We start from the raw sequence: 21576 nt of genomic DNA, 5'->3' as shown, positions 1-21576 counted from the left end.
TTTCCCGGATCTACAGTATATTAGCAGAGTCTAATATTAGTTTAGCGACTTTTATTTTGAAAAAAGTGAACCGGAAATGACGTTCCTTATTGAGGCTGGAGCTCTGACTTCTCCCTAGCCTAACTTGCTACTCTCGTGTGTACGAAGTATAATATTCAACCTCCACTTGCTTCTGTTGGAGGAATCCAAGCCGTGCTGGGTAACTGTCTGCTGGAATTTCCATCTCGAACATCAAGGCCTAACGATGCCAGCCCAAATAATTAGCGGCAAAGAAGTTTCAGCGTAAGTATTTTTTTTGTTACTGTAAAAGTAGTTAGGATTGTTGTGCGACTGTCAGCACGTCAGTTTTGCAAAATCTCTGCATGCATATCAACTTTCTACATATTTAGCATGAAACAATTAAATTAGTTGTTAGCTATCGTTAATGCAAGAATAAATTGCCCAATTAGATAAACTTAAATTGTGACTTTGTTGTGCTTCTACCACATTTAATGGTAAACAGTAGAACAGCCACGTGCACTATGCATGGCTTAAATTAACGACACTGTGCACAACATCAGAATTTGAATTTCACTGGAATTACCAGAGTAGCTAACGTGGTAAACCAGTTGTTGTTAGCTTGTCAAATCAGTGTTACAGAAAGTGAAGTTACGTTTTGTCAGTTGAAAAGTTTTCAACCCAGTTGTTGGATATTGAAATGAATTCGCCAATATTGTATATTTCTAAATTCTGACACCTTCAGAATACTGTTAAAAGAACAAGCTGACGCATCTGGAAGTTAACCCACTGCTCTGACACTTTATATTTAACTTTGCACTTCTGTAAATTCCATTAATAAACTATCAATATTTGTCCCTTGCGCAGACAGTGACCTCAAGTGGTAACTTTAGGATATAATCAATTTGTTTTGGTTTTAGGAAACGGTTATCCATATATGATAAAATGTCACTAGGTGGTTTCATTTTGGTTGCCGTATTATATATGCTGTTAACAATTATGAACTCTTTGTGGGGGGAGCATTCAATTGATCTTAAAATACATTTAGACCTGTAAACACATGCCTGTCACAAGACATGACTGCCCTGCTGTTTTAACTGGGTCCCACACACTGCCCATTAGGTCAGTTAATTGTTGAATCAAACTAAATAACACTGCATCATCTCAGAAGTTGAATGATTAAAAGCTGTTTGACTATTTCAGTCAGACGTCAAACAACTCATCTGTTGGCATTTGGTGTGTAGTTTGTGTGTGTGTGTGTGTGTGTGGTAGAGAAAGAGGTGTGTGTTACAGTATGGGAGGCTAACCAGGTGACCTTTGACCTCCACTAGGTAAAGTGCTCTGTAAGTATGGAGCAGAACAGCTCTAGAGAGACTACACTGTGGCCTTGATCAGAGTACAACTCTGTACTTAAGGGTTCTTTCCTCATAGGAATTTGGCACAGATGGCTTGAATCACCAGATAGCAGCAGTCATTGTGTGGAAGATAAGGACAACATATCCAGCTGATCTAGAATCAATGGACATGAAGTCTGATAGAATACTAGGCCTACCTCCACAATATATCTGTCTCGACACACAGTAAAGGAATGGAACAATGTCATTTTGTTGTGTAACTTTATTCTGCTAAAGTAGAAACTCAGATTCTCTCATTTGAAAAGAACAGTGGTCATTCCCAGTTGTGTGTCTCTCCTGGTGATTGGAGACGTGCAGCCCGTTGTGTTGTCTGGCAGTAGTATTCACGTGATGCATCCGAAGGGCATGCCGCTCATTAACCAGCCGTGATTAAATCCTGCACGGACAACTAAGACGAATGACTTGCATGCAGACATTCCTATGTGTGCAAATTGATTGACCTACTCACTTATCACTAGCTTGGTTTACCATCTAACATGCAGAAATATTTGATGTAGAAGTCTGTTATTCTTAGTGTTACTATCACACTATAAAAAATAATATTCTATATATAAAAAGGCACCAGGATATTTGATGAGATAAGTTGTGGAAATTTGTATCAGCTGTAATAGTATGCGATTCAATGCAAATCTTATATTTCTACATGGTAACAAGCTTGCATAGTCATCACTGATGCTGTTAAAGAGTAGCCTAGTTGTTTTGAAGTCAGTCAGCTTACGTAAATCTCCCTCCCATCTTCAGAAGGATGTGATTGGTTGAGATCAGTTACTCTGATCCTTATCTGTATTACTTGGCTGCTGTCCAGCCACTCCAACAGTGTTTACTGTCAGTGCTGCTGCATCTGTGAGTGCACCATCAACTGTGAGCTCACTCCTGACTGTGTGCATCCAGGCCGGTGCTAGTTTGATCTCTAATCTCTAGGGGGTCAGGTGGCTGAGCGGTTAGGGAGTCAGGCTATTAATCAGAAGGTTGTTGGTTCGTGCCAAATGACGTTGTGTCCTTGGGCAAGGCACTTCCCCCCACTTGCCTCGGGGAGAATGTCCCTGTACCTACTGCAAGTCGCTCTGGATAAGAGCGTCTGCTAAATGACTAAAAATGACTAAATGTAATGCTTCAGCTATTCAGAATAAAAGAAGCCGAAGAGGCGACATGCTGTCATGACCCTCCCAGAGGACCTGTCATGACCCTCCCAGAGGACCTGTCATGACCCTCACAGAGGACCTGTCATGACCCTCACAGAGGACCTGTCATGACCCTCACAGAGGACCTGTCATGACCCTCACAAAGGATCTGTCTAAACATTGCAGATGGATTTCAGTGGCCATGGGTTTAGCTTAGTGTTGTATTCAGATTCCATGGCAAGAAGTCTGGAACATACCCCAGTGTTTCCCTCAGAATTAGATTTTATTTGTGGTCGTTGGCAGGGGCGGAGCCAGACATTGTAAACATTAGGTGCTTTGCCCAAACCTAGGTCCTAGTATCGTTTTGATGTGAATATAAATAGAGACCTCAAAAAGTAATTAGAGCGTGCATAGCGCCCGACCAACATTTTTTTTGCATTAATTTGAGCGCATACGTTTTTTGAGCTTTATGTAATATAAACATTTCGTTGGGCTCATCTTGTTTTCAGCCAGGTGAGAGAGAGGCTGAAGAAGGATGTGGAACAGATGAAGAAGCAGGACCCCAACTTCAGACCAGGCCTGGTCGTGCTACAGGTCAGGTCATGGACCTTGTTGTCTGATCCTGTTTAAGACTGATGTCGTCATTTTAAGGTCTTATCTTATAATGTCTGTGTGTTTTCTTACGACTTGCTTGTTCAGACGGTCGGCAGGTACGTTTTAAATATTTGTGTGTTCTTGTCGTGAATTTCTTCTGTCCTTGCCCTGACCTGTGGAGAACAAAATCTGTTTTAATAGACTTGTACCACATTGTATTTAAAACTGGAATGATTAAAATAACTGTGAAAGGCAAATCTGACTTAACTCACTTGTTCATTGATTGTGGGGGTAGACTGGAATCAAAGGGGTTCGTTCTGTATTGGTAGGTGGGAGACAGAGATGATTCCAATCTCTACATCAGCATGAAGCTGAAAGCTGCAGCTGAGGTAATGCCTTCAGATATTCCTAGCTGTTCAACAATATACACATTATCCTGAATTCAGTTCATATAATCATCATAGATTTACCACCCACCTATGGCGTGTTTTTCCATCTGGTATGCATTAACAGGCGTCATTTTAACAGTCCTGTTCTCTTGCGTCTAGATCGGGATAAATGCTACCCACCTGAGACTCCCGAAGTCTGCCACAGAGGACGAGGTGAGGGGGCTTCTGGGAAGTGTGGGGCTTCTGGGAAGTGTGGGGCTTCTGGGAAGTGTGGGGCTTCTGGGAAGTGTGGGGCTTCTGGGAAGTGTGGGGCTTCTGGGAAGTGTGTTGTTGTTTTAACTCTCCGCGTGTCTCAAGCTCCTCCCGCCTGGTCCTGGCAGGTCCTGCACAGCATCACTGAGGTCAACGAGAACTCCTCGGTCCACGGGCTCATCGTCCAGCTGCCCCTGGACTCCGTCCACAAGATAGACACAGAGAAGGTGACCAACGCCGTGGCCCCGGAGAAGGATGTGGACGGGTGAGCAGAGCCCTCTGATGCCCCGGCCTCAAACACTTTGACGCACAACAGTGAATGACAACTATTCTTTTCAAATGATAGAATCTGAGTTTCTACTTCTAGCAGCATAAAGCAGCATAAAGTTACACAACAAAGTGTGTAACTGTCAGTTGTTCGAAGTTTAAAAAACAGGTTATCTGTATCGTGGTTATCTGCATGTGCTGCTTTCCCACTGTGTTTATCTGTTGATTGTATATGTTTATTGAACAGTGAGGCTGATGTGGGATGGATTTCAGAGATGCTGTTCAAAGGCTTTTTGTTCTAGATCTAGAAATCTGAATTCTTCCATCACTTCGCTAAATGACTATTGATTTAGACTGGTGTGTGGCTGCACAATATAGAGCCTCTGATGCTTATAGGACTGATTGAAAGACGCTGAGCAAACTAAAAGATGTGTCCATTGATTTTCTTTTCATGGGCTCCGAGACTAATGATTGCTTTAATGTCCTAATCATGCACAGCTTGTCTCTGGGTTACAAAAGAACGGTAGCAGAAGGCTTATACTGTGAAAGAGCCACGTGCAAGCTTGAGCCAGACGAGCTTCTGTGTTGAGGTGCTGAGCGTGATGTTGTGTCCCAAGTCTGACCAGCGTGAATGCAGGGAAGCTGTCCCGCGGAGACATGGGAGACTGCTTCCTCCCCTGCACCCCCAACGGCTGCATGGAGCTGATCAAACAGACGGGTGAGTCAGCCTGGGTTCTCAAGCTACCTCTGAGGGGAAACCTGAAGGAGTCGATCGACTGACACGATCGACTGACACGTCTGTCTGTGGTTCAGGTGTGTCCGTGGCAGGGAAGAAGGCCGTAGTGATTGGTCGCAGCAAGATTGTGGGCGCGCCCATGCATGACCTTCTGCTGTGGAACCATGCAACTGTGACCACCTGTCACTCAAAGACAGCTGACCTTGCTGCAGAGGTAACCTCCCACCCCGTCCCGGGTCACAGAGAAGGATTTGATATTATATATTTTTGGGAACATCTTCACATAGAGGTTGTCCAGGTTAATAATAATTTGTGCAGGTTAATAACATGTCAAAGACGGGTCAGTTGAGTTTAGCACATGCCTCGTCCAAGCCATTATCTTGATAATCCACATGTCCAGTTTTATAATGCATGACGTGTTGGTTGTCTCTCCATAACAGGTCGCACACAGACACAGGAGAGCTGGTTTAGTCTGATTTATCCAGTCTTGGTTCTCCTCAGGTGGGAAAAGCAGACATCTTGGTTGTTGGGATCGGGAAAGCAGAGATGGTGAAGGGTGAATGGTTGAAGAAGGGAGCCTTGGTCATAGACTGTGGAATCAACCATATCCCAGGTTAGCAAGGCCTCTCCCGCTGGACCGATTTGATCCACACAAACACAACAAGTACAGAGTCCTGAGAATGGGTCCAAACTAGCATCTCCTACTGTATAACAAGGACAAGGACAAGGTTTAGACATTGTGGTCTAGGCTTGTCTAATGATGATTGGCTGTTGTGTGTCCTTGACCAGATGAGACCAAGGCCAGTGGGAAGCGAGTGGTGGGGGACGTCCACTACCCCTCAGCCAAGGAGCAGGCTGGGTTCATCACCCCCGTCCCTGGAGGAGTGGGGCCCATGACTGTGGCCATGCTCATGGCGGTAAGCTGCCTCTAATAGACTCCTGCTGCCTCATATAGACTGCTGCTGTCTCATATAGACTGCTGCTGCCTCATATAGACTGCTGCTGCCTCATATAGACTGCTTCATATAGACTGCTGCTGCCTCATATAGACTGCTGCTGCCTCATATAGACTGCTTCATATAGACTGCTGCTGCCTCATATAGACTGCTGCTGCCTCATATAGACTGCTTCATATGGGCTATAGCGTAGGTGGTAGTCCTCAACCTGGACCTGTCCTCTTAGTGGAAGTCTGAGGCTGGTGAAAGTGAGAAGTCAGAGAAGTGCAGAGTGGTTTGGCCGTGAGAAAGAAAGAGACTGTGTTGTGTTCTGTAGTCTTATCATCGCTATTCAGAGGCACCTGTTTTGTCAGAGGGAAATGTGACAATAGCAGCTTGGCAGGATGAATGTGGATCCTTGTGTGTTAGATAAGGTGCTCTGTCTCATTCTATTCTGTACCATTTCACTACTCCCCTTTACAGCTGTAATTGCATTCTAGCGACAAATGAATTGAAGCAATTTTTTATTTAATTCACTTCATTTTGCTCACTTTATTCATTCTGTTTACTTTATTATTCCTTTGATGCTTGCACAAAATACATGCAGGAATAATGAGAAGGGTTTCGCTGTAGCAGATGTTTACTGGAGTACAAAAATGATTTGTTCAGATTGTGACTTGAATGTTTAATCAGAGCCTTTCATGGACTTCATCTGCAGAACACGGTTCTAGGGGCCAAGCGGTTCCTGGAAAGCCACCAGCCAGGGAAGTGGAACATGTCCTACACCAAACTGAACCTCCAGAAATCTGTGCCAAGGTTGGTCTGGACCCCACCGACACCCACACCTTCCTCTCTTCTGTTTCCTAGTCCAGTAGCACGATCAGTGCTGCCTATAGTCCAGGTATTGACTCTCTATCTCATATATATATATATCTCAGAATAGAAGGGGAAACGATGTGTGTATGTGTTTGTCAGCGTGTGTGTGTGTGTTTGTCAGCGCGTGTGTGCACATATGGATAGCCCAGAAAATATTGACAACAAGGACATTGTAGTCATGGTGGAGAACGAAGCGGAACCTTGTATGTCAGAGAGCTCCAAACATTCTGAGTTGAGGGAAGCTGCAAACAGCCCTCCTGTGTTCTCAGATCAGTGATCTCCCGCTCTGCTCGTGTTCTCAGTGACATCGTGATCTCCCGCTCCTGCGTGCCCAAGCCCATCGAGCGGCTGGCCCGGGAGGTGGGGCTGCTGGCGGACGAGGTGGAGCTGTACGGGACCACCAAGGCCAAGGTGCAGCTGAGCACCATCAAGCGCCTGCAGGCACAGGCTGATGGGAAATATGTGGTGGTTACTGGGTACGCTGTGCTGTCCTGCTGTTGGATGAGTTTACTATGAGCTGTTAGCCTTTCATCACACGGGGGGTGAGGTTGAGCAAGGTCTCAAGATTGATCTTTTCACTATGAGCAGTTCAACACAGACATGCAGTGTAATGAAATGCTGTGCACATAGTTAAAATTAAATGAGTCAGTAAAAATAAATTACAAAAATAATTTAAATAAGTTTGAAACTAAAAAGAAAAACGGTTTAAACAAAGATGTAAAGACAGCTGAATAGTTGGTGGACAAACAGGATGACGAGGATATGTGCTGGGGAGTCATTACCCCTCCCGTCCTGAACGATGTACAGCCAGCATGCCCTGTACTGATGATCCCCCGTGGATGATGTGTCTGGCAGCATCACCCCCACGCCCCTGGGAGAGGGCAAGAGCACCACCACGGTGGGCCTGGTCCAGGCTCTCGGAGCCCACCTGAAGCTCAACGTCTTCGCCTGCGTCCGCCAGCCGTCCCAAGGACCCACCTTCGGGATCAAAGGTCAGAGCTTGTGATGGGTTGGATCCAGCATGGTTAGTGGTTGTGTTCTCCAAGGTTCTGCGTTTTTCTTGTGCTGATCTCCGGAACGTTCTCTCCCCAGGCGGGGCAGCTGGGGGCGGGTACTCCCAAGTCATCCCTATGGAGGAGGTACTGCTCTAATCTCTCACATTAGCCGTATGGAAGGAAGGACTATGTATTTCTACATAACCGTCTGTCTCTCCTCAGTTTAACCTCCATCTCACGGGTGACATCCATGCCATCACGGCTGCCAACAACCTCGTGGCGGCCGCCGTAGACGCTCGCATGTTCCACGAGAACACGCAGTCCGACAAGGTCAGACTTCCTATCCTTTTTAATTCCGTTGTTGCAGATGTTCTCCCCGCATTGTTGAAGGTTCTGCTGGGTGGGTCCAGTAGCGGTGTGTTCCTCCTCTGGCTGCGTTCTTTTTTGTTGTTGTTGATTTCTTTATTTAAAGGGACAACGCACATTAATCAACATGAGCACAGAGTTCAACATGTAAATGTGACAGATTAAGCCATATAGGCTCATTTTCATCTGTCCCTAGCAGGTTGATGGCCTAATGTTGATGGCTCTCTCCCCCTCAGGCTCTGTTCAACCGCCTGGTTCCTCTCTCTGGAGGCCAGAGAACTTTCTCCCCCATCCAGATCAACAGACTCAAGGTGCCAAACTAAATACCTCAGCAGTGCACATTACTAAGCTTTTGTATTCTAAATATACCATGGAGAAACATCGTACTACTTGGTAACATTGGAACATTTATCGCTGTATTTCCTGTATGCAATGTTTGCACATTGCTTTGGGTAGAAGCTCCTGCTTAAATGAATCAAAAATGTACATTCTGTCTTGTCTCATGCTGACTTGCGTCCTGATGTGTCTGTAGAAACTGGGCATTGAAAAGACCGACCCCCTGACCCTGACAGATGAGGAAGTCACCCTGTTCTCCCGTCTGGACATGGACCCTGCCACCATCACCTGGCATAGAGGTAGCGAGGCCTGCCTCTTCACCCCTCCTCCCCTGCCCTCCTGGTTGTGCACCGCAAAGTCTGTGTGACAGGGGATTCAACACATAAGCTTGCTGATTTAAATGTGTGTGTGTTCAGTTTTGGACACCAATGACCGCTTCCTGAGGAAGATCACGATTGGCCAAGCCCCGACGGAGAAGGGCTTCACCCGAGAGGTGTGTATGCATGAGTGTTCCTGCTTCAGGGGAAGGATCTATGGTGTTATCATCACTGACATGAGAGGGCCACCCTGATGGTCTGGACCAAAGGTCTCCAACCCTGTTCCTGGAGATACCCTCCTGTAGGGTTCACATTCCAACCCAGCTCCTCAAGAGATACCCTGTTGTAGCTTTGATTCGAGGGTAGATCTCCAGGAGCAGGGTTGGTGACTTCTGGACTATCCTTGTCTGAATGCCTCACCGTAAAATGAGTCCTTCCCTGTGTTAACACATCAGGCTTGTGTTTACTTCTGTTTGTACTGCCCTCGCTTGTCCCCAGGCCCAGTTTGACATCACGGTGGCCAGTGAGATCATGGCGGTGCTGGCTCTCACCAGCAGCCTGGAGGACATGAGGAGCCGCCTGGCCAGGATGGTGGTGGCCACCAGCCGCAGGGGACAGCCAATCACCACCGAGGACCTGGTCAGTGTCCCTGCCCGTCACCTGGAACCTCTGAACCAACCTTGCTGTGTTATACATCCCAAATATATTCCCTAGATCAGCGCTTCCCAACCCTAACCAATGAAAAATGATTAATGCTGCGTTACATTTGACAATCCGAGTCGGGATCTCCAAGCTATCTTCTAGCTAACAGATTTGAGCAATAAGGTTAACTAGGCTAGCTAGCTAAGCATTATTAGCTACTACACTATAATGTACTCAATTATCTGATTGTCAGCTTGGTTAGGCTAGTCTTAAATGTTTACACATCAGGGTTTCCTGCAGAAAATGTGAAAAATAACAATATTTGAGCTATGCAAGTGGGATGCGAAGTTGAGTTGATGATATGAGTTACATAGTAGCGTCACTGTGTTGTGTCTGGTGGGCTGGTCTCAGTGTGTGTCCTCTCTCCAGGGTGTGAGTGGGGCCTTGACTGTCCTGATGAGGGATGCCATCAAGCCCAACCTGATGCAGACTCTGGAGGTGAGTGGAGCCCAGCAAAGGGGTCCCTGGGTGGGGGTCCCTGGGGGGGGCTCCCTGGGGGGGGGTCCCTGGGGGGGGCTCCCTGGGGGGGGCTCCCTGGGGGGGGCTCCCTGGGTGGGGCTCCCTGGGTGGGGCTCCCTGGGTGGGGCTCCCTGGGGGGGGCTCCCTGGGTGGGGCTCCCTGGGGGGGGCTCCCTGGGGGGGGCTCCCTGGGTGGGGGTCCCTGGGGGGGGCTCCCTGGGGGGGGCTCCCTGGGTGAGGAGGGAATCACTTTTGTATGGAAATGGACTTTGAAGTGTGTGTGTGTGTGTTGATGCAGGGATATCTGCTGCGACCAGACACAGCTCGCCCGTGGCTCTCGGTCTCTGGAGGGACGAGGCACAAAATGTACCTTGTTCTTCCAGTGGACGGAATATTTGAAGCTTGTTGCTTCCCAAACTGAAAATAATCTGAACGCAAACGAGTGGTAATTTAGTGACTTTATTCATAAAGGGTGATGAAGTGGCTTTGGAAGTGTTTTCGGTGAGAGGAACAAACATGGAGAGGGGGTGGGGGAGAGAGAGATAGTGGTGGGGGTGTTCTGAGACGGGGTGTATGATCCTCTGAAGCATCCCTGACAGGTGTGTTCTGTCCTCCAGGGAACGCCTGTGTTCGTACACGCTGGACCATTCGCCAACATCGCCCACGGCAACTCCTCCATCCTGGCCGACAAGATCGCCCTGAAGCTGGTGGGCCCAGACGGCTTCGTAGGTGAGGAGTTCAGACACTCTTGTTTCTGGGGGTTTGGGGTTATTCATCTGGAACGTCAACAACCTCCCAGAGTTGAAGTTGACGCGTTGCATTACTGAACAGTGACGGAGGCAGGCTTCGGGGCGGACATCGGCATGGAGAAGTTTTTCAACATCAAGTGCCGCTACTCCGGGCTGAGGCCCCATGTGGTGGTGCTGGTGGCCACGGTGCGAGCCCTGAAGATGCACGGAGGAGGACCACTGGTGAGAGAAACCAGACTGTGCTAGTCCCCTTCAGGACAGGGTGGGAGGGCGGAGAGATATTAAAACATTACATTCAGTAGTTCAATTTTACTATTTTAAACCTAGCTATTAAACCTTGTTGGTTTTGAATAAGTTGGGAGGGAAGGATCAGTCCAAGGACGTTTGCCTTTTCTGCAGCAGAAAGAGAGGGAGTATTCACGTCTGGGCTGCAATATAATCATCAGATCAGCTTTGATATATCTCTCATTACATTAAATGTCACGCATTTCTCCTGTAGACTTTGATATCCTTTCAATGAATGCAGGTGCACTGCTGAGAATGTAATTACACGTCCTGCTGTGTAGAGGTCAGGCAGTATGGCTCATTTATATTCTGTCTCCTCTCAGTTTGTTTTACTTATCTGTGGTGTGGATGGACGCAGGAGGGATCTGGATTGTCTCATGGAAACATTTTATAACGCCTGGTGTTTGTTTTCCTTTTGCTGAAGGTCACAGCTGGGATGGCTCTTCCTCAGGAGTATGTGGAGGAGGTAAGGCTCAACCTTCAACTCCCTCTGTCCCTTCAGTATACCTGGTAGGAAGCATCCAGCCCTAATAGGTCACTTCCTCCATCATACTGTGATGTGTTCATGTACATCTGAAACCCAGGCTTGAATCCTGGGGCTCAGTTAGTTGAACTTCACAGCGCCATCTATAATGCAGTGTGATTAGGTCCGGTGCACAGGCTCCATGCTTAACATGGAACAGTGAGTGTTACCTTCCCTGCCCAGTTAAAGACTGAGATGATACTTGTTGGTTCATTCTTTGAGCAGATGCTTTTATCAAAAGAGGCACGCACACAGAGGGATTTAAACCTGCGACCTCTTGTTCTGCAGTCAAATATCGTTGTGGTACTGTGTGTGTTGTGATCCGTGTGTTGTGCTGTGACCCGTGTGTGTGTGTGTTGTGACCCGTGTGTGTGTGTGTCCCGGGGCAGAACCTGGAGCTGGTGGAGAGGGGCTGCAGCAACATGAGGAAGCAGGTGGAGAACGCTCGGGCCTTCGGTGTTCCCGTGGTTGTGGCCGTCAACGCCTTCAAGTGAGGAGCTGTTAACCCTAACAATGCGTTCACACTGCAGCGACGCGATGCGAGCAACAACATGTTTTCCATAAATTTTCTATGGAGCCAGGCGAATGAATCGCTTGCGTGGTGCATTGTGGGTAGCGACGCGACGGAGTTGAGGTTTTCTAACTTTATGTAAATAACGAGCGATTTTCGCTAGCGATGGCCAATCGGAGTGTTTTCTTGTTTCTCGTAACATAGCAACCATGGTAAACATTTTTAGGTTTCAAGGTGGAGGAGAAAAACTAATCGTTTGTGTGGCTGCTTACCCAGTCCTGTACGATACATAGCTGTATTCGTACAGATGTAAAAAAAAAAAAAAAACGATGCATGGCGCAAGGTTGCCGAAGTTGTTGGTGCTTGTACTTTCAAATTCAGTCTAGTCACATTACGTAACTTCGTTCTGTGGTAACTAGCCAGCTAGCCCGGCTGGAACTCCCTACTGTATCGTATCGACAGATTAGCAGAGACTTTGAGTAATATAATAAAACGTTTTTTACACATGTCAACGTGTATGTCTATTAAACAGTTTTGTATTTTGTATACAAGTTGTATTTTGATCGATGTTGCGAGTACGTAAACCCAAGTCTGCACACTTGGCCATGACAACTACAACAGTGACTTTAGAGAACTACATTCTACATTAATCTGTTTGATACGCCCCCGCGCGTGGTGAGCTGTGGGAAGGCGAGCGATGGCAAGCGATTCGCGTCGCTGCATTGTGAACGTACTGTAAGCTGTTAGGAAGCTGCTGAACTGTCATGTGACGTGATGTGTGTGTTTTTGTTTTTGAAAGGGTGAGTGAGAAAAAATCCCCCAAATGTTACAAAAGGTTGGAAAAAAACAAACAAAAGTTTAAAAAGCTTGAAGATTTTCTCCAAAATAATTCTTCAACCTTTTGTAACATTGTTTTAGTTAGAAAAATAATTTTGAACCTTTTGTAAGTGTTTGGAGAATTTTAGGAGAAAGTTATTTTCTACAAAAATAATTTAGATTTTTATATATATATATTTTACCTTTTGTATCTGGTCTATGAAATGTGTATATTTATATTTTGTGAAAAAAGTTTCAAAAGGTTGACAAAAAAAACAAGATCAGTAAAAAGGTTGGATAAAATTAAAAGAATTCTTTTTTTGAAAAATACACATTTGCATCATTGATAAGTACTAAATGAAGACTACTGTACTCTATTATACCCTGCTCTGCTCCAGCACCCTCAACCTATCAGGACCAGTGGTGTTCCAAACAACCATGCGTGTTTTGAACCATTCACCCGTTTGACCCTGACTGCAGGACGGACACAGAGTCTGAGCTGGACCTGATCTGCAGCCTGGCAAAGGATGCTGGTGCCTTCGACGCGGTGCGCTGCTCCCACTGGGCCGAGGGGGGCGCCGGGGCGGTGGAGCTGGGCCGGGCCGTCCAGAGGGCCTCCGAGGCACCTAGCAGCTTCAAGTTCCTCTACGACGTCGAGGTAAAGACTGAAAAATGTGTGTTAGGGAGTCAGGTGGCTGAGCGGTGAGGGAGTCGGGCTAGTAATCTGAAGGTTGCCAGTTCGATTCCCGGCCGCGCAAAATGACGTTGTGTCCTTGGGCAAGGCACTTCACCCTACTTGCTTCGGGGGGAATGTCCCTGTACTTACTGTAAGTCGCTCTGGATAAGAGCGTCTGCTAAATGACTAAATGTAAATGTTAGGTGTTCCTAAGTTTTAGTGTGGCATGTTTGTTCCTTTTTTCGTTTTTTCAGATTACATACCCCCCGCGCCCCCCCATGTACAAGCTATGCATTTAGCTTCACCAATTACCCAGTCATTAGTCTGCCAAACACCCCATGTAGCGATCAATTTGTGTACAATCAATCACTCAGCTCTGCCCCCCTGCACACACACTCTCGCTGTTGACCATTTAATTGAAGAGTAGTCTTTTGTAGATTATTTCCACCACAGCACCATCACATCATATTCCTATTCATGCCTCTCCATCAGTGTGCTGGGAGATACAGCCCCCTGAGGGGAGACCAGTCAGTGTGAAACAGCTCTATTCTCTGTCCTGCATGTGCCAGCGTCCACAGAGCAGCTAAATCACTACCCCCTGCTCTCCTCTGATTGAAAACTAATGGTGCGACTTCTACCAGTTGGACTGGTGAACATGATCTTGAGTGTTTATTGGTATAGTGATAAATTCCCTTTTTCTTCCCTTCAGCTTCCCATCGCAGACAAGATTCGAATCATCGCTCAGAAGATCTACGGGGCTGATGATATTGAGCTGCTGCCCGATGCCCAGCACAAGGTGGAGCTGTACACCAAGCAGGTACAGGCCAGGAGAGTCACTTAACTGGTTTGCATTGCAACAACCCGTTTATCTGCTGCTGCACATGTACTGTAGGCTGTGTCAGGTCACTAGATGTGCCTGAGGAGGGAATGTTGTTTGGATCTTTTTTCTTTGTGTGAGGATGACCGCTCTGCTCTTGGTGACTCCCACCACCCTCCACCATCTCTAAGCGGTTTACCCTGTTTCAGGCGAAAGCCTCACTTCCGAAACATTGCTTTGTGTCTTTGTGCAGGGCTTTGGTAACCTTCCCATCTGCATGGCAAAGACGCACCTCTCCCTTTCTCACGAGGCAGACAAGAAGGGCGTGCCGACAGGTTTTGTCCTGCCCATCAGAGACATCCGTGCCAGCGTAGGGGCGGGCTTCCTCTACCCTCTGGTTGGCACGGTACGCGCATGACTTCACCTCATGACTCCACCAACTGTAGGTGGGTCTGTACATGTAACCCGACACACCAGGGACTGACTCTTGTTCTGTTCTAGATGCCCACGATTCCAGGGCTGCCAACGAGACCCTGTTTCTACGACATCGACCTGGACCCTGAAACTGAGCAGATCAGTGGACTCTTTTAAGACAGGCTTGGCTTGGATCATTGGCGCTGGTAAAGAATCGGTTCTTGAAATGACATCAATACTGAACACCAAAACAGAAAGTGATTTTAAATGTTCTCCCTCCCTCCCTCCCTCCCTCCCTCCCTCACACCCTCTCCACCCTCACTCCCTCCCTCACTCCCGCCCTCTATCCCTCCCTTCATCCCTCCCTCCAGAGTGGATCAGCTACCCCCCATGGAGCCCTAATGAAATGTGAAGAAGTAATAACTGGAAGCTCCTGTCAATAACCTGTATTTTTCACTCAGCCTCCAACATCTATCAATAATTCATTTGCTCTCTGCCAGCGTGGTCAGCTGTGGATAAATGGAGAAAGTTCATTAATTAGAGAACAGTTTTTCCCTTAGAAATGTTCTCTGAATTCGACCTTTAGCAGGGACAAATGTCCTTTCTACATTCCTGTCATAAACACCTACTGTACCAACAGATTCCATTTTGGAGATAATCCCCTCGGTTTTTCTTTGATTCTTCATTGTATTTTGATGTGTGGGATATCAGAAAGGGGTTCGGGTTCAAATGTTTGCAACACCAGATACTTGTACAGAACAGTGTCTTGTATCATCACAGTTTTGGTCGTAGTGGTTAAAGATATTATACAATTTGGTTTTTTTCAGTGTCAAAAAATGTAAGTTGAACAATGTTTACAATTAATTGTTTGTAATAGTTTTAAATGTGGTCATGAAAATCACTGCTTCAGAGAAAATAAAGCAAATATTGTAGATTAAGAATATGTGTGTCAGGTCACTCGGGAAACAAGAAAATACATGGTTGTACAGGCCTCTACATCAGCTAGCTATCCATGTACGCAGAAGCTAACAATTACAATTGTTAAATGTAGGCTACATGTAAAGCAGATATTTCCCTTCATAAGATGTTACTAAGTCTGTTTGATTGTATCTCCTTAGCTTACATTATAGTTATTTAAATAAACGACGCAATTTCTCTCGTGCAGAAGCCTGTAATGTAGGGATATTGTAATATCGTGTGTAGGTCTCAACCTAACGACGTTTAAGAAATATTTTTGGTCATGCGGTATGCTACTTGTCAATCAGTGCGTTACCATGGCAACCTGAGAGCATGCCACCCCAGCAGCGACGGTCGGAGAGCTCTGGTGGACACCTGCAAGCGCGCGATGGAGAGGCGCGCGCGTTTGCATGCGCCAATGTCTCGCTTCTAATAAGGAATAAAGAATTCTCCCCGAGTCCTGAACAGGTAAGTGAAACAAAATCAGAAATATTACTGTTTAAACTAATTTCAAGTGTACAGGTAGATTACTCACTCACATAAAAACAATTCACTGAAGTCTGTATTCGTAGAATTTGGTAAAGGGTCTAAAAATGCACAAAGCAGTAGCTTAGCCACTGCATTAAAATATTAAATAGCTTTGTCGGTTGATGTCATGGACCAAGTGATTGACGCAGCAGCTGATAAACATTCCAGGATGAAACTGGTTGTTATGAGGATCTCATAAAATTACAACAAAAATGATGTAAGAGCCTACAAATGTAATAGCTTCCAGAATGACTTGTCTCCACAGAATATGACCATAGTATTGCAATGAGGAATCTTAAGTATCATTATTTATGGATGTATTGAATAAGTGAGCTTGGTTCTTCATAGGCATGACATGTTTGTTTTCTTCACAGGAGGGAGTTTGTCAACAGATGCCACAGTTGAGTAATGGTTTGACACATCTAGATTATCTGTGGAAAAAAAACTGAAGAGCGTAGATGATTATAAATCCACCATGTCAGTCAAAGGGGCAGCAATTGGACACAGTGAAGAGAGAGCAGGACTGAGGGGAAGGCTGTCGGGTCCTGAACAGGGCAAATCGATCTGGTCCTGGAGACCCAGAAGTTTGAGGAAGGGCAACTGGACGAAAGACAAGTCAACGTTTAGTTGTCAAGAAACAAATTCTTCTGAAGAGAACCTTCAGAAGGCTGTGGGTAGTGAGGATGAGGCTGCTCTTCAGAGCCCTGTGACAGCTACTTTGTCATCCTCCACAGGACAAACTCATTTAGATGCTGATGATTTAGACCAAAAGTACAAACGACAGGGACTCAAAGGCTGGAGATATTGTTTCCCTCGGTCTGTCGTGTGCTGTCGTAGTAAGACATCAGATGACAAGAGGGACCATGACAAAGATGGAAGTAATGATTTCACGTTCTTTAACAAGCTGACCAGAGACTCTGTTGATTTAACTGTCCAGCCGAATGTGATAAACTGGATTTTAACCAGAGAGGAACTAGAGAGGGTTCCTGCTGTGGTAAGGAGAGAAAAATACAAAGTCAGAACAAGACAAATATTCAAAAGATTCAGTCGTGAATCTCCTGGAGATGATTCTAAAGCCACCCCGTTGGGACCGGACACTTCTCGGCAAGATCCTTGTGTGATTATCTCTCTCGGGGAAAAGACCGGACCTTTCTGGAGGCGCAGGGCCAAGAAGCCCTCTCCTTTCTTCCAGGAGCGTATCGAAGAAAACAGGGAATACATACAAGAGGAGACGATCGTCCTAGCTAACAGACACGCTGACGATGCAGCTGGGGGCGACAGCTCCAGTCCTCCTCAGAGGGGAGAGAGAGGCGCCCGCCAGCATTACCCCGAGACACTGACGGTGAGCGTGAATGTGAGTGCGGCGACGTCCGAGGTCAAGGAGGTCAAAGGCACAGTAGAGACGGACACGGACGCCTCAGAAACACAGCTAGAGGAAGATATAAAGGAACCTGAAGACTGTGGAGAAGAACGTCTGATGGAGGCTGGGGAGACGCTGGTGACACGTTATCCACCTGAGACCTACAGTGGCTCTGAGACGACAGGGGACTGTGGATCACCTGAGGGGAGTGTGAATGTGGAGATGCACCCAGGACTTGCTGATGGATACGTTACCTCAGCCGCTGATGCAGTTGGCCTTACGGCGACAGGAAAAGAGATCCAACTGTTTCCTGACTCGAATGAACATCTAGATAACTTTATGTGTAGGAGTTTAGACACACCAAGCAGAGATCTGATACAGAGGGATATTAGCCAGGGTTTGGATTGTGACAAATCTCATCCTGACAATGAACAGTTATTCCCTTGTGAACTGAGCAGCTCATTAAAGACTGTTAAAGTTTCTGGCACATGCCATTATTGTGTCCTCCTTGCTGACGATCATACAGATCTGTATCATTGTGATCGACAGCCAACTGAGATAGTCCTGCGAGAGACGGCTTGTTTGGTGGTTCAGTTTGTGATGAATGCTGCTGTAGATCAGTTTAAAAAAGAGCTGTTGGAATCTGATGTTACCCAGCTGTCTCTTAATCAGCTTCAGAACAACTCGCGAGACACATTCTAACATGAACTACAATGACATGATTGACATCACATTCAGTGCTTTTGTGTTCACTGTAGTTTCTGCAGTGCAGTGTGCTCTCACCTTACCCAACCCAAACCTGTATTTTATCATCATGCTGTTCATGTGTTCATATGTTCATGCTGTCTATATGTGAAGATAGACCATGCCAATGGCATGTTCCTAGAAAGTCATGTTTTGTCATGTATGGGATGTTCTTGTGGTTAAATTTGCAGCAAATAGGGTCTACTACTCACACTGGGTTACATTTCTTACGAAATTGTCCACCTCAGACTGTGATTGGGCTAGAGTGTACTTGACTTTGATGCCAAACAGACTATCCAGGAAATAGTCTCAGAGGTGCTGCAGGTGAGATAACCATATTTAGACACAGAATATGAGAATATTTCCTGGATAGTCAAATAGGAGGTAAATCTGTCAAGGTCTCTTATGCAGACGAACTCAGCAAATTAAACTTGTTTGAAGTCCTTTGCAAGGCCAATGTTCTAGAAGAGGGCGTAGCTCACTTGGCTGTAGGCCATCAACACCTGGGTCATAGGCGCCGATTTATGTTTTCGTCCGTGGGTGCTCACTGGCGCACGCCCTTAAAAAAAAGTAGTCAAAAAATGTTTGCATTTCTGAACCTTAGGAAATGGACAGCGGCTGACACGAACACACACGCCTATTAACTCGATATAGCCTATATCATGAATGTAGCCTACTGGCAGTCTGGCACACGTGGGTGCTTAGTATTTTCCGGAGCACCCACGATATCGGCGCCTGTGCGTGGGTTTATGGGAGTGCGAATACCTTGGAGTTGTGAAATTTGGATCGGAGCCATCTGATCCACTGTCAACAGTTTGAGGAGAACTTAATACGTTTCCTTTGATCTATCAACTCAGATCGCAGGATACCTGCACGTCGGGTGCTTCTCTTTGACATCTTTTCTGTAGAAATGTTGGTTTGTAATGGGTCTAAAATCATATAACAGCTGGGTTGTGAAGTATCCCCATACGCATCTGTTTGAATGATATATTGCATGCGCATCTATAAATAAATGACAAATAAGTCGCTGTGGCTCTGAATAGTTTTAATACATAGATAAAAGTCCATATTTTTTTTACAGATGATGTCAGAGTTTATAACAGTTAAAGAACAATGTTTTCCAATTAAGGTACTTCAGTACCACATCCTCTTCCGCCACCTTTTTTATGTTCGCCACCTTTTCCATGTTCGCCACCTTTTCCATGTTCGCCACCTTTTCCATGTTCACCACCTTTTCCATGTTCGCCACCTTTTCCATGTTGGCCGGCAGCTTTTCCATCTCCTTTCTTTCCCTTCCCCTAAAAATTAGCGAAACATTTGTACTCATCTCAATAGTTTAGTATAAACATACCAGACAGTTCTCTTAAAGTCGTAGAACACATTTCAGTCAACTACGACACATTTGTACTTACTATTTATCAAACTCTTTTGACATTCAATTTAACAGAAAGAGAATAAGCATAAAGTCAGACTTCAGAGCAGTGTAGCCTACCTCCTTATCTCCGACTGCAGGGGTGGTAGCCTGAGGGACCAGAAACAAGCATTTCATTACTCATCAATCATGCACGGAGGGTGGATGGTAAAACAGTCTATGGTTATCAAAGTGAGTTGTCTTACCGCTGGAGTACTCATGTTTGTCTCGGGTTAGCAGGTTGATTAATCTGTTGGAAAAATTGAAAGAATACCTGTAATAATGATATACATGTAATTTTCCATATCAACTTTAGCAGCCTACAAAAAAAACATTTTTTAATTAAAGCATGTCATACCTGTTACAGGAGGGTTAAACTGTGCACATCATGCTCTCACTGTCTGTATTTATAACAAATGACCTCGTGATGGGGATGCAGGGTCTGTAGACCACACCCAAACCTGTTTTAATTATAGGTGTAGTTTTCTAGGAAAGGCGTTGCAAGGTATGCAATGCCTTAGCAAATGAAACTCCCAATAAGGTGACAAGGGTTACACCTCAAAAATGATCCAGACCAAATAATACGTTGCAAACGCGACCTTCCTGTTCTCAATCTTTTACTTACTGCATGTGCCTAAACCCACATGTGGGATTTGATAGATTTTAACTTGTTGATCAAAGTGTGACTTTTTACTTTGATACTGTTCAAGCCAGCACATTACGTTATATGCACTAAATTGTGCACACATGTAGTAGTCTATATGTGTCTGCTGTTCGTCCATACAAGAGTGATTAGCCTATCTAGATTCCAACCAAAACGTTGTGCCCAGTCCCAGACACACGTGTTCTGGGTTTTAGCTTTTAAGGATGCTTGAGGCCAGGGAGTCTCTTCCAACATAGCTGCACAATGCTGCCCATGTCCTAAGCACTAATGGATGTGAGTCATGAACACACCTTTCACAAGCATCTGCATATCCTTATTGTTTGTTATTTTTAGTGTATATGTCATTTTCTACATATGTTTTATGGTAGGTCGGCTGCAAAGAGAAATCTTCTAATTATTCTTAACTGTTAATGATGAGCCAATAGACCTCTTTTTTTTTTTTTTCAGACTAAGGATAAAGCATTCCACCTAGTGGACAATCACAGAACATGCGCCAAATGTGTGCATCAACATGTCACTCACGTTAATTAACATGCCTGTCAGGAATATAAATCTTTCCAATGTCGTGGTAAGTAACCCGTAGTTGTGGGATATGACTTCACAGTTAATCATGCAATTAGATATTTCTTATTTGAATATCAATGTGTGGTACATGTTTGTATGGGGTTCCCCCAAGTGTTTTAACTTCCACTTCAACGACCTTGCTTCGATCACAGCACACTAGACTAGCCACACTCTAAACGTCTAGCTAGCTAGCTTGATAATATACAAAAAAACGCATCCATCAACTGTCTATAGTTGGTTTGCAGTATTTTCCTAATTGGGATGACATGTTTCACGTCTTTATTTTAGTGGGTATTTTGAAGATTCTAAAACCATAAACCATAGCTACGGGTGATAAATTACAGGCCTACTGTTACCAAATTGGTGACATGTCCGACCATCCTGCAGTGTTGCAAGGTAGGCTAGCAAGGTGCAAGGTAGGCTAGCAAGGTGCAAGGTAGGCTAGCAAGGTGTTAGGTAGGCTAGTCAAATAGATTCCAACCTAAATGTTGAATCCAAAATACCCAGTTTTAACCAGCATTTAATCTCTTAGAAGCCGTCTCAAACTATTCTACCCTGGCTTGCAAACTAACGGCAAGACAATATTAATTGGATATGCCGACTATACATTCAGTAGAAATAAGTGTATGCCTATTTTGTTATTTTTATGAATTAACACGTTTACTGAAACCATGAAGCGCAATAGTAGGACTTTCTGAAACGGGTTTGCTCATGTTCACAAACTCAAACAAAGTTAAATTAAGTTAACACAAAATCAACTACCGACTATAATCACCGACTGCATGGCGGACACGAGCATCA

The 21576-nt window shown here is 45.4% G+C and overlaps 1 protein-coding gene and 1 long non-coding RNA gene across 2 annotated transcripts; one reads left to right on the top strand and one right to left on the bottom strand.

The window, feature by feature from the left end:
- Positions 1 to 145: 145 nt before the first annotated feature.
- mthfd1b (methylenetetrahydrofolate dehydrogenase (NADP+ dependent) 1b) lies at positions 146 to 15488 on the top strand. The gene is made up of 28 exons (XM_067243113.1): positions 146 to 282; positions 3043 to 3127; positions 3457 to 3516; positions 3676 to 3729; positions 3897 to 4033; positions 4653 to 4753; positions 4849 to 4985; positions 5273 to 5384; positions 5561 to 5688; positions 6425 to 6522; positions 6885 to 7058; positions 7438 to 7574; positions 7675 to 7721; positions 7800 to 7907; positions 8180 to 8254; positions 8476 to 8578; positions 8696 to 8772; positions 9095 to 9235; positions 9668 to 9736; positions 10374 to 10485; positions 10588 to 10727; positions 11215 to 11256; positions 11703 to 11803; positions 13121 to 13298; positions 14026 to 14133; positions 14387 to 14539; positions 14635 to 14753; positions 14919 to 15488. Exons 1-27 carry the CDS (start codon positions 245 to 247, stop codon positions 14722 to 14724), a joined length of 2805 nt encoding a protein of 934 aa, XP_067099214.1. The 5' UTR covers positions 146 to 244; the 3' UTR covers positions 14725 to 14753; positions 14919 to 15488.
- A 3801-nt stretch (positions 15489 to 19289) lies between these two features.
- On the bottom strand, positions 19290 to 19930 carry LOC136948954 (uncharacterized). The gene is made up of 4 exons (XR_010877405.1): positions 19906 to 19930; positions 19754 to 19821; positions 19629 to 19658; positions 19290 to 19434 (listed from the first exon to the last, which is right to left on the bottom strand). It is a non-coding gene; the product is annotated as an uncharacterized lncRNA (long non-coding RNA).
- Between the last annotated feature and the right edge of the window lie 1646 nt (positions 19931 to 21576).

Source organism: Osmerus mordax, chromosome 9 (genome assembly GCF_038355195.1).
Source record: "Osmerus mordax isolate fOsmMor3 chromosome 9, fOsmMor3.pri, whole genome shotgun sequence".
NCBI lineage: Eukaryota > Metazoa > Chordata > Actinopteri > Osmeriformes > Osmeridae > Osmerus > Osmerus mordax.
Note: the sequence above shows the minus strand (reverse complement) of the source record. Positions and strands in the feature narration are given on the sequence as shown.